Source organism: Ostrinia nubilalis, chromosome 23, assembly GCF_963855985.1.
Source record: "Ostrinia nubilalis chromosome 23, ilOstNubi1.1, whole genome shotgun sequence".
NCBI classification, from domain to species: Eukaryota; Metazoa; Arthropoda; class Insecta; order Lepidoptera; family Crambidae; genus Ostrinia; species Ostrinia nubilalis.
In genome coordinates this window covers 12,657,603-12,674,490 of record NC_087110.1, presented here as the reverse complement: position 1 = coordinate 12,674,490, position 16,888 = coordinate 12,657,603, and the positions used below count along the sequence as shown (strand labels likewise).

Below are 16,888 nucleotides of genomic sequence, written 5' to 3'. Positions count from 1 at the left end.
TTTTTGTTTCTTGTATTGAACTTGTGTAAATCACTCTTTCTAGTAAATTGCTCTATATTTTTGCGAACATATAAAAGGTTTTCATAAATGAACTGTGAAGCTACTGTCAGTATATTAATCTCCTTAAAGAATTCTATCAAGGAAAATCGGGGTCCAAGGTTATAAATGACCCGCACTGCTCTCTTCTGCAGAACAAACACAGTTTCAATGTCCGCAGCTGAGCCCCACAACAATATGCCGTATGACAAATAAACTAGCCTTGCCTTTTCAATGTCACTTAATTGCCTTATCTTTCTCACTGCAAAAGCAGCTGAACTGAGCTTTGCTGACAAGGTTTCAATATGAGGACCCCACTGAAGTTTAGAGTCTAAAGTGATTCCCAAGACTACATTTTGTAATTTGGTGTCACGAAGCAAATCGAAAGTAGCTGGTAAATGCTATGCCATCATAGAATGTGCGGTAGCCAAGTTGAGAAAAAAAAAGAAAAAAGACAAATGACACGGTCCTCTATTTCAAGCAATTTATGTGCTTTCAGAAATGAGGAAACTTAACTTTTAGTACTACTAGATATTCTTTCTACAACTAGTTTCCTATACTCTATCCACTCTTTAAAATAAAAGCCATCCAAGTAGATGTCTAGTGATACTAACTAGTAACCATAGCTATCTATTAGAAACTACCTAGCTTTTAGAAATCCAATCATTACTATTCACAATTCCTAATAATTGCTACATTGAAGTCACTAAGGCCATGTGGTACATCATCATTACCAAAAATTACTTTAAAAATCGAATGAGTCCCAGGTATCACAATTGCGGTCTACATTTTGATACCCTACCTCGGGAGCCTAAGTCAACCAATGACTTCATACTCTTAGCTACACACGGCCAGATCCTACTGCACCACCCAGAACTATCGCACTACCTAATTCCCAGGGACTACTCAGAACAGATACCGGTTTCTAATAGGATACGGCTACGATATTCCGGATCCGACCTAACAATTGAGAAAACTGCTTGCAGTTAACGAGATGGGATATTAAATAATGTAGTATTTTCTAAAATCGACACTTAACATTTAAGAACATAGAAGGAGCCAGGGCTATGTAACACTTCAATAATATTAGTCACTAATAAATTCGTAGGACACTCGAGTATCTCCATTTCCCACACTAATTACCATTACTGAAACTGTACCATTAAGTACTAGATATCACAACGCTGTGTGCATCACCCATCGACTACACACTACGATTTACGGCTCAAAAGCAAATTCGAGTTCCCATTACAGAAAAATCATCATCACCGCTACTGTGAACAGCATGTACCTCGACTTCAACTTTAGACTGGTACAAAACCCTATGGCATTCTTCTCAATTGATCATGAATAGGTAAGCAAGTGCAAAGTGGCAAAGCTGCTACTTTCCCGAGATAAAATCTTATTTTAAGCCTACCGCCCGTATTCTATTACACGAGTATGTACCTACTACAAGGTAAACCGATAATGAATTCAGGAAGTCTATTTAAGCGATTCTAATAGTTTCAGTCTATTTACATCCGTCACGATAATATTCAGATCAGTGGTGAACCGTGATAGGTTCAAATAGTTTACAATAACATTTTTCACTCAATGCACGTGACGTAATTTATTGCATGTTCATAATGGCGCACTTTTTTTATACTATTTGTACCACTGAGCCAAACTAAAAATTGTTTTGAGTTAAGATTAAATTATCACTTTATGATTGGATGTAATACTAATTTGCAAACTACTACCTTTAACGATAATTATGGTAAAACATGAATATTCATCAACTGAAAACTACCTTGTCTTATAAAACCTACTATAACGAAAATAAAAGATAAAAGTCAAAAAGTACAAGTGCATTTTAGTCAAATATAAAGAAAGCATCATGAATAGTAGGTATGCAAGTGCCACAACTCTGAAAGCCATCCCTGTGACTATAGATTTCAAAATAATGTAATCATCCCTGTGATTTCGAACATGGTGATAGTCAATTGAAAAAAATAATAATAACACGGGCCTTCTATTTCTGCATTTCGGTGTTTGAAGGGCTTCAGAACAGCCGATAAATGACTTAGCGGAGTAACATTGACGTGAGGGTTGTTAGAAATATTTTAAAAACATGGCCCTAATGTTCCTTGAGTTTTTGCCTGTACGGCAGAAAGGAGAAAAAAAAATTTGAAGTGGGCTGGCCTTCTTTATCCCGCTTCTGATGTCGGAGAACGGTCAGAAGGGGCAGGACATTATGTTTCACCAGGAAGTTAAATAAAACGATGTATAGTTTTAACACTATAGATTGTTGTATTTCGGTAAGAATACAATAATAACAATAATAATATTCGAGCAGTCTCACACACAGGACCGAGACAACAATACCGAGCGGCGGGTGAGGCCAGAATGCCACGACTACGGTCGTGCTCGTTCTTTTATACAGCCATCCCCACCCAAACCGGCTAGCAGGTAGCGCCCGACCTGTCTCGGTACGGTCAATACAACTCCTTTTACTTATTGCAAACTATTTTATAACATAACTAGACATTTACAATAAATCAAATTATAATTTATTACATTTAAAATTAATGTTGTTATTATTATTTGGTTTTATTAAAATGATTACTAAGTAATTACATGACAATCAATATTCTACGACAGACTAATTAAATTAGTACTTACAAATCGTCAAATGATCTTAAGGAGCCTATACATCTCTCATTCTTTTTTTGCCCTACCAGCGCTTCGAGACAAACATTTGGCAAGTGCTGAGAAGATGCGCCGCAACAAACTCACAACTTCTTAAACTTCAACAACTTATCCCCATTGACTCACCCCATCAGTCTTATTACTGCATGGGGACTTGTGGAAGCAGTTTTCACAATTCCCCATGGATGGAGCGAGTCAATTTGGATAAGGTGTGGTGAAGGTATGTGCTGTATAATTGGATAGTTAGTCAATTGAATTCGCCAATTGATGACATCATTTAACTTCTTTACCCTACAAAACCTTTGGGAGTCTTGGGAGTGACAACTTTAAAAAGTGTTAAATATTACGAAAAATAATTTAATTACATGTCATGATCATACAAAATAATAATGTATGCTAAGTACATATAAGAAAAATGTTTGGGCAGCAAAAAATCCCCGTTTCAGCATGGGCATGGCATGTGCATGGCATTAAGGGTTTCAAGAAGTACTTTTACATATCCCAGGCTAACCAATTTTACAGGAGATAAAATAATAACTCTCTGTTAAACAAACTGTAAACTGTACGTGTCAGCGCTATTCAGTATGAAGGATCAGAAAAGCTGTTACTAAATCATCTCCACTTCGCCTGAAGGCAAATTACCGGCTCGTATTCTTCGCATAATATTGACGGAGATGATTGCGTGGAATGGAACGTAAAGACTTTCTTGGTAAAATAATTGAGAGGCGTAACACGTTGTTTTCCTTCGCTTCTAAATGACAACTTAGGAAAGATTGGTCGTAAATTAGAAGGATCGGTTCCCGCCGCGACCTCTCCGCGAGACCATTACGACTAACTAGTGGTTCAACTGCAATGTTTTTACCCAGGAAAGCTGTTGCAGAGACGTGATATGGGTAAGAAAGTGTCCACGTCTGCACCAACGTATAATTAGCTCGGAAACGTATAAGCCAATGATGAATGTGTCGGTCGCATTTAATATTTGCTTTGATTTCATATCACGATATCACTCGTGCGACTGCTTTCTAAGGGTCGCCGCACACGGGCTTCACGCCACAGCCACATATCGCCGCCACCGGCATATTTGCAAACATTTTCGTGTGGCAACGTTTTGTGACTGTGGCGTGAAACCTGTGTGTGGCAACCCTAATCACTTGCGAGAAAATAAAAACGAAATAAAATTCGAAACCTGCGGTAGTAATAATATGTGTAAGTTAGTGCGTGAAAACCACGACCCGCGACAATAAAGACATAAACAACCGCAACGAACACCTCATTTATCGCGAAGTTAACGAAAACAATCGTAAACATCGAAAAAACAATCAGCATAAACTAAAAATATTGAATCGCGACGTCTCTATTTTTTATCTGCAGGTAACATTCACGCAAATGAGCAATTTAAAAAACAAAACGCAGCGTGGAGGCTATTTCGAGCGGGAAAAATGGTAAAAGAAGATGGTAATGAGCAGTGCGCGGGCGCTGCTGCCTTATGCCGGAGCGGGATGGGCCGTAATGAGCGGGCGCGGGCGCAGCGATTCGTAATGCGCAGGGACTCAGTCATTACCCGACATTAATCGCACGACTCACTGTTTCGACGCGTCCGAACGAGCGCAGTCAGCAGGATGTCTATTTTTGCAAAAGCCCCCGCCGCGGGCGATCCGATATAAAACAATTTTCTTGTTTATTGAGCTGTTGCTTTGTAAATTACATTAACGACAGTAAATTGCGGTTTAACTAACGATATGAGTTTAAATGCAAATTGAGGCTTGGATTCGAACTAATCGTAGCTTATCTATTAAACGATTTTATTTACGCTCGCTAAACTCGCGAGTAAACGGTTATCTAATTAATTCAAGATTTATAATAACAGGACACATTAAATAATATGAGACCTGCTTGGCCATCTTACTTAGCCTACCTTTTTATTTGTTCCTATTGGGCTGAGTGCATCTGCCTGCTGCTAAACTTGATAAGGGGTATATTTTACGTACCTATTATATTTTTTTATACTGCTATTAAATATAGGTATAGTGTGTACAGTACAGTGTCTTGCGAGCTGTATTTTTGTAAACTTCAGATTATGAAAAACACCTTTGTGTCGTCGATTTTTTCAATGTAGTATCTACAATTATTATTTAGATCCGTACGAATTAAGTATGCATCGCACGTGGTTCGAACATGAAAAATTAGAATATCAATTATGCGCCAATTACTTACGTTATCGGACCAACATCGCACGACATGGCTGCGAGCTACTGGTCGTTGGTGAACATCCATAAAAACATTTTAAAGTATGTAATGGTCCCATCGGGATATCTACACTTTGGAAGGGAAAGATAAATATTCAAGAAAGTTTCAAGAGGCAACTATTACATTTTAATATGTAAATCAACAACTAAAATGGAAATAAAAATTAATCAGATAGCCTATGCACGTTGCAAATTGCATACTTTCAATCTGGATATGACACAATAACCCTATTCATTTGATCATTTCTCTCAATTGACTGGTGACTGGTTAATTGGGCAGTCAAATCACCACTCTCCCATAGATTTTGTTCAGCAAAAGGAGCTATGAGAAGTTCTTCAAAACGACTTCAAATGTTCTAGACATCTGGAAGTTTTACCATTTAATAAAAACCAAGGCATATTATAATTCGACGACACTGAAGAAGCGCCCGCGGCTTCAACTTGCGCAGGAGTCGGTATTGGCGCCGGTGGCGTGAGCGCCAATAATTGAAAGGTTGAAGCTGAAGGGATAAATCTCATCATATCGTTGTAGAGAAAATCCTGGAGTGTGTTTTTTTTTGTCGATCCTCGCTCCGATCTCGCCTCACATAGTAGACACCACTAGTGAATTGTAATACTTTTGCTGTCAAAACGCTATTTGCCTGGATCAAGATTGTATGGATCAAGAAGTGATGACGTGACTTTTTCGCCAATCTGTATTTATTTCAAAGCTACATTTTTTTTTATCCACAACGAGGAAGTGTCATGCTCTTCTTGTGCCAGCCCTACCACTGCACGCGATCGCTCAGATGATCTCGTATCCCGATGTTTGCAGGTTGTCTGCGATCTCACAGCAGTCAGTATAATGTAATGGCTACGTACTCGTACATTTAAGATCCTTGTCAACGATCATCGGTTACACTTTTATTACTGAGAATCTCAAGAAACTCACTTTACGTAATTAATTTTAAATGCAAGTTAATATTTCAATAATTTTAACTAACTTTAATAATATAATTATTCCCACCTCTCGTTCTCACTGCTGCAACTCCTGTGTAGCCAGGATCTACAGCATGACCGTCAATAAAAACCCAACCAGTGAAGGTCAAGTTTGTTAGGTGAAAGATAACTGTCATTGGACCCGCAACGAAATTAATCAGAAGAACATAGGAGGAGTTCGACGTTCTGATGATGATGATGGTGAGGGTAAGGATGACGATGATAATAATGAAAAGGATGATGATGAGAATGATACTGACGAGGATGATGATCGTGATAATGATTTGCTGGAAAGACGGCTAGTTTCTATTGGTGTGGCTCATAGATCTAGATCTAGAAAGATGCCAACTAATGCGCTGATTTCGAAACGCATTAGAAATTCACACACACATACTCAACGTTCGAATAATCTTTAGTACTACGCAAGCAATGTAAACTGTTTACACATATAACGTCACTGCTGTCATCATTGCTTACGCAAGCAGTGTGTTCTGTTTTTGGGCATATTGCTGCGACACCGGCCCCGCCCCCTTTTCACATCTCCCGTCAGTTTCTGTGATCTGTGGTGTGGGTATTATAGCGTGGTGGTGGGAGCATGCAGCATGCAGCATGCAGCGCTGACCTCGCCTACCTTCCTGCTGACGCGGTTGTTATGCAGGTGCAAGGAGCGTGGTGGTGGGAGCGTGGTGGTGGGAGCGTGGTGGTGGGAGCGTGGTGGTGGGAGCGTGGTGGTGGGAGCGTGGTGGTGTGAGCATGCAGCATGCAGCGCTGACCTCGCCTACCTTCCTGCCGACGCGGTTGTCGTGCAGGAGCAGGGAGCGTGGTGGTGTGAGCATGCAGCATGCAGCATGCGGCGCTGACCTCGCCTACCTTCCTGCCGACGCGGTTGTCGTGCAGGAGCAGGGAGCGTGGTGGTGTGAGCATGCAGCATGCGGCGCTGACCTCGCCTACCTTCCTGCCGACGCGGTTGTCGTGCAGGAGCAGGGAGCGTGGTGGTGTGAGCATGCAGCATGCAGCATGCGGCGCTGACCTCGCCTACCTTCCTGCCGACGCGGTTGTCGTGCAGGAGCAGGGAGCGTGGTGGTGTGAGCATGCAGCATGCGGCGCTGACCTCGCCTACCTTCCTGCCGACGCGGTTGTCGTGCAGGAGCAGGGAGCGTGGTGGTGTGAGCATGCAGCATGCAGCATGCGGCGCTGACCTCGCCTACCTTCCTGCCGACGCGGTTGTCGTGCAGGAGCAGGGAGCGTGGTGGTGTGAGCATGCAGCATGCAGCATGCGGCGCTGACCTCGCCTACCTTCCTGCCGACGCGGTTGTCGTGCAGGAGCAGGGAGCGTGGTGGTGTGAGCATGCAGCATGCAGCATGCGGCGCTGACCTCGCCTACCTTCCTGCCGATGCGGTTATTGTGCAGGAGCAGAGAGCGTGGTGGTATGAGCATGCAGCATGCGGCGCTGACCTCGCCTACCTTCCTGCCGACGCGGTTGTTGTGAAGGTGCAAGGAGCGTGGTGGTGTGAGCATGCAGCATGCAGCATGCAGCGCTGACCTCGCCTACCTTCCTGCCGACGCGGTTGTTGTGAAGGTGCAAGGAGCGTGGTGGTGTGAGCATGCAGCATGCAGCATGCAGCGCTGACCTCGCCTACCTTCCTGCCGACGCGGTTGTTGTGAAGGTGCAAGGAGCGTGGTGGTGTGAGCATGCAGCATGCAGCATGCAGCGCTGACCTCGCCTACCTTCCTGCCGACGCGGTTGTTGTGCAGGTTCATGGCAGCGCGCGCGTCGGCCTCGAGCTCGCGCGCGTCGAGGAAGCGCCGTGCGAACCGCGCGCCGAACGACGCCTCGCCGCAGCCGCCGTACTCGAACTGTTCAGCTGCGCCCGAGAACCGTCTCCTGTGGAGAACACCTTCGTTGAACTAGTATCATTCATTACGAGACTATTCCCACTGTTGCAACTCCTGTGTAGCCAGGATCTACAGCTTGACCGCCAATAAAAACCCAACCGGTGAAGGTCAAGTTTGTCCCGGGGTAGGGTTGCTAGGTCTAAAATCACAACAGCCGGACTTTGTGTTTCATTTGGCCGGACATTTAGTGCAATTAGTGTCAGCTCATGAGTGAGTACTATCATCATCGGTTGCTAACCAATATCCTGATGCGTGCGCTTTATATGATTCTGTGGCTCGACTTTCGCCTGGCGCGGCAACCAAATAAAAAGCCTAACAAAAGCCGGACAGGCCGGACAAGGCAATATTTGACCGGACAAGACCCTAAAAAGCCAAACATGTCCGGCTAAAGCCGGACGCCTGGCAACCCTATCCCGGGGGAAAGTTAAACTGTCATTGGACCCGCGACGAATTTAATCAAAAGAACATTGGAGGAGTTTGAAGATAAGGTTCGACTTGCCTCCATTGCAAATCGGATGACAGGTGACAAACACAGGTTTAGTAACCTTTGTGAAAAGATATGCACCACGGACAATAAACATCAATTAAGTATCTTTCAATAGGGATCGTGGCCAACTAGTTGACTCAACCAGTCGACTATTTCTTCTTCCACATGAGGGCTACCATATTTAGAAACACAAGTTGATGCCACTTCAGTCCTTACTCCAGGACCTTTCCTGTCACTTGCTAGTGGGAAAGACAGTGGCGCTAACTGTTGGACGCTGATGCGGTAGGAGGACTATCACATTTGTGATCATCAGGTTGGCAAGTGAGCGCAAATCCACCGTACAACTTTTTGCTCACGAACCAACAAGACGGCACAACTAGTTGCAACGTTTCCCCAAAGCCGTCCAGTTGGTCAGTGGGAAAGAAGTCTGCAGAATGTAATGGAATGCAATCTTCTGTCGATACACTCACTACATCTTCTTTCTCGTCAACGACACTATTAGCTCCAGCCAGAATCGTGCATTCCCCGTGACCTTCCCTCGCCAATACTCTTGCGCAAGCGTTTTGGCACAAAGGTCATGTTGACCGCTTGAAACGCTTGAGAACTCTTAATTTTCAACCACACCAACGCGTGCAGATCGCCATAGCAGGCGCGATCAAAGGCCAATGACAGGTCGCGCGACCCATGACAGTTCACGCGACCTGTCATTTCCCTATGATCGCGCCGTGATCGCGCCCGCGATGGCGATCTGCACGCGTTGGTGTGGTTGAAGCATTAGGGCTAGAAAAGCGCCTTGACCATTGGTGTTTCAAAACATGTCCGAAGAGCTTTATGTGTATCATGATAAGGTTGATATCGTCACCTGTTGGCGGCGCAGGCGCAGGCGGGCAGGTCGCCGCGCGCGCACGCCTCGCTGAGCGCGTGCGTCACGCCCGCCGCGGTGATCGCGTATGTGAACGCCGCCTCGCGCGTCGCTGCAACAATCAAATCATTATTTCTCTATTAAAAACTAAGTAATTATCAGGTAAACGAGGGAACTTGAAAAGTTTTCAAAACAGTTAGTCGCCCAGATCTTAATTTTTATTTTCAGGTGTAAAAATTAAGATCTGGGCGAGCTACAAACATCCAGCATCAATCTTGAACGTAGGCATAGTAGCTGTATTTAGGTACCATTATTTTTTATGATATTTGATTAATTTGTATTACTAATAGTAGTACTAATAATAGTAAGTAACTAGCGGCCGCCCGCGACTTCGTACGCGTGGATCCCGTTTTACTCCCTTAGGGGTGGAGTTTCGTAAAATCCTTCCTTAGCGGATGCCTACGTCATAACATCTACCTGCATGCCTTTCAGCCCGATCCGTCCAGTGATTTGGGCTGTGCTTTGATAGATCACTATGTCAGTCAGTCACCTTTGAGTTATATTAGGTAAATCATGAGGGAAAACCGGTACGTTACTGGTGATAGAGATTGTAACAAATTATTGGCGAATGGATAACCTACTAAACTTTATCTTTCTAAATGTGCACAATCCACATTCCCGGCCAGCATTCTTCCGATACGTCCGACTTATATACATAAGGTCTCGTTCCTGTGACTGAGCATCAACTGTGTACATAAAATGCGCGCGCGCACCGAAGCATAATAATAAAGCAGCGCTGTCGCTATCGCGCTGATATGCTTCGCTCGCTAATTGAGTTATAGACTCGCGCTAAGTCTTGTTTGGGACATAATCAATTGTGGTTTTATCTTGGACGATGGGGTAAATTATTATATTCTGTTTCACTACACAGAAATGTTTTTGGAAATTGTCAATTTGTCTGTATTTTTACTAACTATAAAATTGATAGTTTGGAGTATGGATGCAAATCTGACTGAGTTTCTTGCGCTGCTTCTTCTCAGCACTGGCCCATTTATACTATCGAAGCAGTGGTAAGGTTAATACTGGAACGTGTAAAAGCGCTTTTAAAAGCCTATTTGCAAAAATAAAACGAGTACCTATTATGAATTTTTATCTTACATTTTATATAAGTAAAGAATCACTCCTAACTGAAAATAGGGCTCACTCTACATAACTTTTTCCTGTTTCCAGATTTTTCCTCCGCGCTGCTAGCATGAGTGACAAAGACTGAAAAAATCCAACCTATATCATGGTTTATATCGACTTTGTTTTCCAGAGTAAGCCCTCGGTTGTCGGACGCCCTAATTGAGTTATAGGCCCGCGTTGGGTCCTGTTCGCACTGATTTACTCCAACCTGTCCGTGCCTCAAGGAATTCATCTTGTCTGCCCGTTTTAGGCTGAAAATACACAGACCGGTGTGAAAACTTGCTTTGGGCACTTACGGAGGTGTATAAATATGCGACTGAAATCCAAACAATGTTCGAGGTGTTTGACTGCGCTACTACGGTCGTCACAATATTTACGAATATAGTCGGTATAGTACATATTTTGTTATTTTTTTTAAATCATTCCAATTAAGTCTCTGACATAGCCCGACGGATTAGCAAGCTGAAGTGGCAATTGGCAGGGCACATAGTACGCAGAACTGACGGCCGATGGGGCAGCAAGGTTCTGGAGTGGAGGGCGCGTACCGGAAAACGCAGCGTGAGACGTCCACCCACAAGGTGGACCGACGACATCATAAAGGTTACCAACCGGGTAACGTGGAAAGCATTGGGGGAGGACTAATGTTCAGCAGCATGATGATGATGATAATGATGATTAGAATTAATACCGTAACGTGGTTCTACTTCTTCCATGGGATGACTTTTCATACGAAACGACTACCATGACAAAACGTCTCGTAATAAAACTGGGCGTTATAACGGCGCACGCATTCGTTTAAAGCAGTAATGCAGCTTCATGTCGCAATAAATGCAATAATCTGCTCACGTACCGAACATTCACATTATTCTTACCGTTTTAGCTTCTGGTTACGCTGTGACAGTCTTTGATATTTGTGTAAGTAGCTTTTTGTTTTGACAGTTCTTATCGTAGTCATAACGTGTATCAAACGCAAGAAAGATGCAGTAAGGTCTTGCTCTACCTTCTTGTGGGCTGAGGCAACTCTGGTGAACGCAACTTGCATTTCCATAACTTACAAAACTTAAAGAAAATAAAAATAAATATTATCTTTATTCGTCTAGAATAATTAAATTAGTACTTAATTACAAATCGTCAACTGCTCTTATGGAGCCTATACTCATTCTTTTTCCGCCCTACTAGTGCTTCCAGATAAACAGTTTTTTTTTAAATTACATAGTATGTTGATGTATTTTAGTAGCCAACTTTTAAATTCAAAATGAGCACTTAAAACGCGTCAAGTTTAGTGTCCCAATAAAAATAAACAAACGTGCTATGTCAGATCAACACAAAGGGTCAGTTAACAAGTAGTCGAGTAACAAAAACAAGGTTTGTGTCCGTTTACAATGGTCGAATTAATTTATTGCTATCTGCTGGCAACGCAAGCAAACACGCGGACAACGCCACCTGCTGAGGGCTGCCACTTCAGCTTCAATTGAGTTCCCGTCTTACTATGAAACTGTGGTCAAGGCTCTGTAATTTTGCATGAGTTTGTAATCGACGTCATTTCATGATTTTGGACTTGAAACTAAAAATCTCTCAAAAAGGTTTAGCAAAAGCATGTTTAATACCGAAATTGTATATTGCTCTTAGTATGCGTAACTCCTTATACATTGGTCAGACAAATTAATTTTACCATTATGTTAATGCACCATAAACTCAACGGAATCCATATTTAAGACCCTCTTATCTTATCTTTTATCTTATGATGTTAAATTAATCATACTACATGGAATTGAATCCGCATAACTAACTTGAAGATACCACCTAGGTATATGAAGTTAATTGTCAACACTTTGTAGCAAAGAAATCGTTTTCCCATAAGAAAACGCTTAAGGAGCTGGAATTATAAATTCAACAGTTATTAAATGCATAAAATTAAGTCAGAAACACGTCGCTAGCCCTACGCGGCCCTCAATTAACACTCTAATAACAAAATAAACAAAAATGCAATCGACGTGACGTGTGAACAAACACGCGGTATGCGAGCGAGGAGCCTTTACACCGCGCGACCGATTTGTTAACTTATCGCAAGAGAACAACTAAATAATGTCGTCATATTAGAATTGCAAATTTAGTTCTGTTGTCTGTTGCCTAATATGCTGTCTCTGGGATTGATTTAGGTTTATTGGAAACAAATATCCAGTTTAGCATTGTACCAAATAGAAATTGACACCTTTTAGTGGTTTGCTAACCGGTGTCAGCAGCCATTCACTGACAGTAATACTAGTATTATATTATCTGTGGTAATACGGTAACCTAACTAAAACTGTAAGTAAAGGTCGAATAGTAACAATTAACAAGTTATTGTTTCCTTCAACAAGTATTAAGCTCATTGTAAAATATTAAAGCTACAAGCTCCCATAATGTAACAAAGATCGTTTTCAATTATTTGCAAGTAAACCGCACTGTTATGCAACTAGTTCGCTGTCATGTCATTAGGTCGTTTGTCAGACTTTAGTCCAGAATACAACTTGAACAGAAACACCAGAATTTTTCGTTTATTTATGGTTAGCTGATACTGGCTCTACACGTTTGTTTTTGAAAATACTTTGAAATGAAATGAAATGAAATGAAAACACAACCGTGGCTTTGTTAGTAGTTGTAACTTTTTTTTGCTTTAGCTGACCCACGCGTTGTCCAAGGATGTTACAGCCTTGTTACAATGGTTAAAAGCATTAAAAATAGGGCATTCTAGGCACTTCCAAGAATGCCGCTATGAACAGGAAAGAAATGGTCTGCTTTATCTTTCCTGGCTATACCACGACAGTTTAACATTCCGTCGTGACAGTACATTAATACCAGCGCATTGACTGACCGGCTGTGGGCTACAAAGTTACAATCATTGAGCCCTGTCCGTAGGTATTCTTATCGGTGTTGTTTTCACTTCAGTTGAGATAATGGTTTAATTTTGGTGGTTTATCAGAAACTTCTATTGAAACTATTGACGAAGAAAACAATATTGACAGAAAAGAACGAAAAATAGTAAAGAATCATCGAACTCTCATTTTGTTTCACACAAATGATCCAATGAAGAGTCAACAATCGTTTAGTTCTCGAACCTGAACACCACATGCCTAGTAGGTACTTATGTATTACTTGGAATATTTTATTTGCAATTCTTCTCGATAATTGCGTTTGCGTGGTACGAAGTAAACAAGCGCAAAATCAATTAACGAGGTTAAATAAATCACACGCCCACGCGGATATCGGCGCATCCCTGTCGTTATAATTTAATACAAAATTAATAGGTCGTGCCCCAGTCGTGGAGTGTAAATTGACGCAGAGATAAGTAGTATCTCGCGTTAGTTGTAAATACTGTCAGTTTAATGGCAAGATAAAGTTCAAAAGCAATTTCTTTTTAATAAAAAGTTACGTTAAGGCGTAAGCGTATGCATAAGAATCGGATTGTTAAGCATTATTAAAATAGATGATACAACAATGCGATAATTACATAAAAATATCAAAATCAAACCTTTAAAATAATTTATTTCCAAAACAACCTTAGTTGATAAAGTAAATAGCTAGAAGCTAACTTATATTTTTACTATTTTCCATTATTAATAAGTAGATTAATGTATCTTTTGGCTCACTGAAACTTACATCAATTTTTATTTAATTAATAAAATTCTGTAATGAGAAATTGTACCATTTTCCGATCGTGTTTATCGTAGGGTGTAAAGGCGCCTCGGTCAATTAGCCCGCGGGTATAAATCACGGCCCACGTGGCGGCATCGGCGATGCGCCGGCGCGGGCGGTTCACACGGCGCGACTTCACCACTTCACCGATAGTGGCTGAATTGTTGTCACCGTATTTTGAACTTTATTGACATATTACATGGTTCAAATCCAATGAAAAATATTTTTCTCTTAAAGGGCTGAACCATGCACCAGCTTCAGAAGTTCAGTCCACGCTCTGTGCACCTGAACTATTGACGCGATTGAGGTTAAGGGAATTAAATAGCTAGTAGTAGGTCGCGAACGTGTTCACGAACTAATATTATCGTGTGAGTGGGACAACACAGCCTGTGAACTGCTTCATAGCTTAGTTCAGACTGAACGTCCTTCTTAGGCTGAGTTGCTCCACCTTACTTTAACCGTAACTATAACAATAACCGGTGTACCTACTTTGTACGGAGTTTGACAGACTTTTGGCGTTTATTGAAGTTAAAGTAAAATGATACAACCTAGCCTTAAACTCGTAGAGCAGTTGATGATACAATTAATTGATCTTTTTAACCGACTTTAACAAATAGGAGGAGGTTCTCAATTCGGTTGGAGAGAATACAAATGAAAAATCGTTCACTTAAATTATAAGTTTTTACAAAATAAAACACATAAAGTGTTTTAGAGGACCCAATCCTCAGTAAATACTTTTCGATTTCTGATTTGAAGTCCTGCTGAGTCGCTTATTTGACGTTTTGGGATATCAAAATAATCGTATGATTGTGGAACATTTTTATGGATTTTTACCATAATTTTACTTGTTTATCATAATTTTCAGTACTATAATATAAAGACGGCTATATCTTTAGATAGAAAATGTTATCTTCCCACGTCGCAAGCGCCAGGTTAACATAAAAGAGAATAGTAGCGTCGTCCGCGATATAGTTGCGTTAAGATACAGCTAATGTGAAACCGCTGTACGATCGCTATCTGCTGTAAGTTCTGCAGATAGCGCGAAAAATAGTTTAAAGGTCAGCCCTTTGAACGAAACATTGGTGCGAAATCTGCTGTGATGGGATGTCACTTGTTAACTTACAAATTACCATGAGAGGGGATCTAAACTTGTAAATTGGACGCCTGTCTGATACAGTACCTTGCTGTACGCAGAGTACTTGCAATCGGTCCCTCTGAAAGTCTAATAGCTAAGATATTATAAGACCAGAGGATAGTCAGGAGTGATCGATGCAGTAAGCCTTCCCGTAGAGCGACTCCTTTGCTCGGGCTCTCCCCTTGAGTAGCGAAAGAAGCCGTGAAACGAATCACTGCACCACGATGACAAACCGAAGTACAACCAGTGATCGATGATAGAGTTTGATGATGATGGACACAATTTAATTACTCTGTGCTCAGTGGTAAAAATAAGTACACAAGATTTATTTAGGAAATGAAAATTAATATTCTTCTTCTTGTCATGTCGACAACAAAACACAGTGTCAGCCCAAAGCTCCGCCACAAGAGTGGCGTTGTCAGTAGCATTCATTAAATCTTCCTGCGTGCAGTTTTTTGGGCAGGACATCAATGCTTCGTCGACTTTTAAAAATTAACATTGTATACTTAAGTGTAATCGCGGAAAAGCTATACTTACTTATAAGAACCTTTATTACCGCGGATTAAGTCGAAGGCTAAAGCCACAATAAAAGAGCAACAACACATCAACTCCTTTATTTGCCCCCGATGTGTGCGCATCGATAACAAGCCTCAAGATTCTTTCCTCGTGCGCATGAAGCTAAATAAATAGAAAAGGTCGGGGTCGCGCACTCCGTCTGCTAACTTTTGTGCCGATTCGTGGCTTTAGCAAATACAGGGTGTGTTCAAACCACATCATAACTTTGAAAAGATCCATTTATATGATTTCACCAAAAATAAGCAAGGAAGCGGTTCATTCGGTAAACTGGGTCACTAAATTTTACGACCCTGCCATAAAAATAATGTGATGCTGTTTTTTTGGACTTTATCAATTGAATTGAAAACGACAAAGCACATTCCGAAAAGCACATAATAGTCTAGACAGTTGTTTAAAGATACACATACTATGTCACTTATAAATACGGTTAACAAACTGATTTTCTGTCATATCAACTGCAGTTTAGGCTATCTAAGACATAAAATGTCGATTTTAAAGCACCCTGTATGTGACGGCCGTGAACTGGCGCTGTATGATCGTCGTGACTATCAGACAAACATTTCTTATTTATAGACAGAGCAGGCCTATATCTGATACGATATGGGCCTCTGGAAATTCTCGTTATTCCCACATTTTATATTATCTTATTATTGGAATTGTGCTATCATCAAGATTTATACGCATAGTTAGTTTAAACCGACCTGTATGAGCTGTGTATGTAGAAGATAAACATTAAGTTCTATTGATATTATGTGTAAATATAATAAATTAAGATAGTCCGCAGTTTAACTGCTGTGGTTGTTTAAGAAGTGATAATTAACACCTTGGTAAATAGCGCCACTAGGGCTGAAATACTAACTAAAGGGAAAATCTCATCATTTCAGCCATAGGACGTCCACTGCTGAACATAGGCCTCCCCCAATGCTTTCCATGTTGATCGATTGATAGCGGTCAGCGTCCAGCGCTTCCCTGCTACCTTTACGATGTCGTCGGTTCACCTTGTGGGTGGACGACTCACGCTGGGGGAATTTGGACCTTAATTCGTATCAAGTAGGTCGATAAAGTTTTCAGCAAGTAGTTTCAAGCTCTTTTGTAATATCGAGGGTAAGGACCTCCTCGGAAC

At 41.5% G+C, this 16,888-nt stretch overlaps 1 protein-coding gene across 1 annotated transcript in view; it reads right to left on the bottom strand.

Annotated features, from left to right (window-relative positions):
- Positions 1-16,888, bottom strand: part of LOC135083180 (protein Wnt-7b) — a 65,255-nt gene that overhangs the window by 6,884 nt on the left and 41,483 nt on the right. Inside the window, exons 4-5 of the mRNA XM_063977914.1 lie at positions 9,195-9,306; positions 7,678-7,834 (exon numbers count right to left, since the gene is read on the bottom strand). Coding sequence (XP_063833984.1) covers positions 7,678-7,834; positions 9,195-9,306 — 269 coding nt within the window. The remainder of the gene's footprint in view (positions 1-7,677; positions 7,835-9,194; positions 9,307-16,888) is intronic.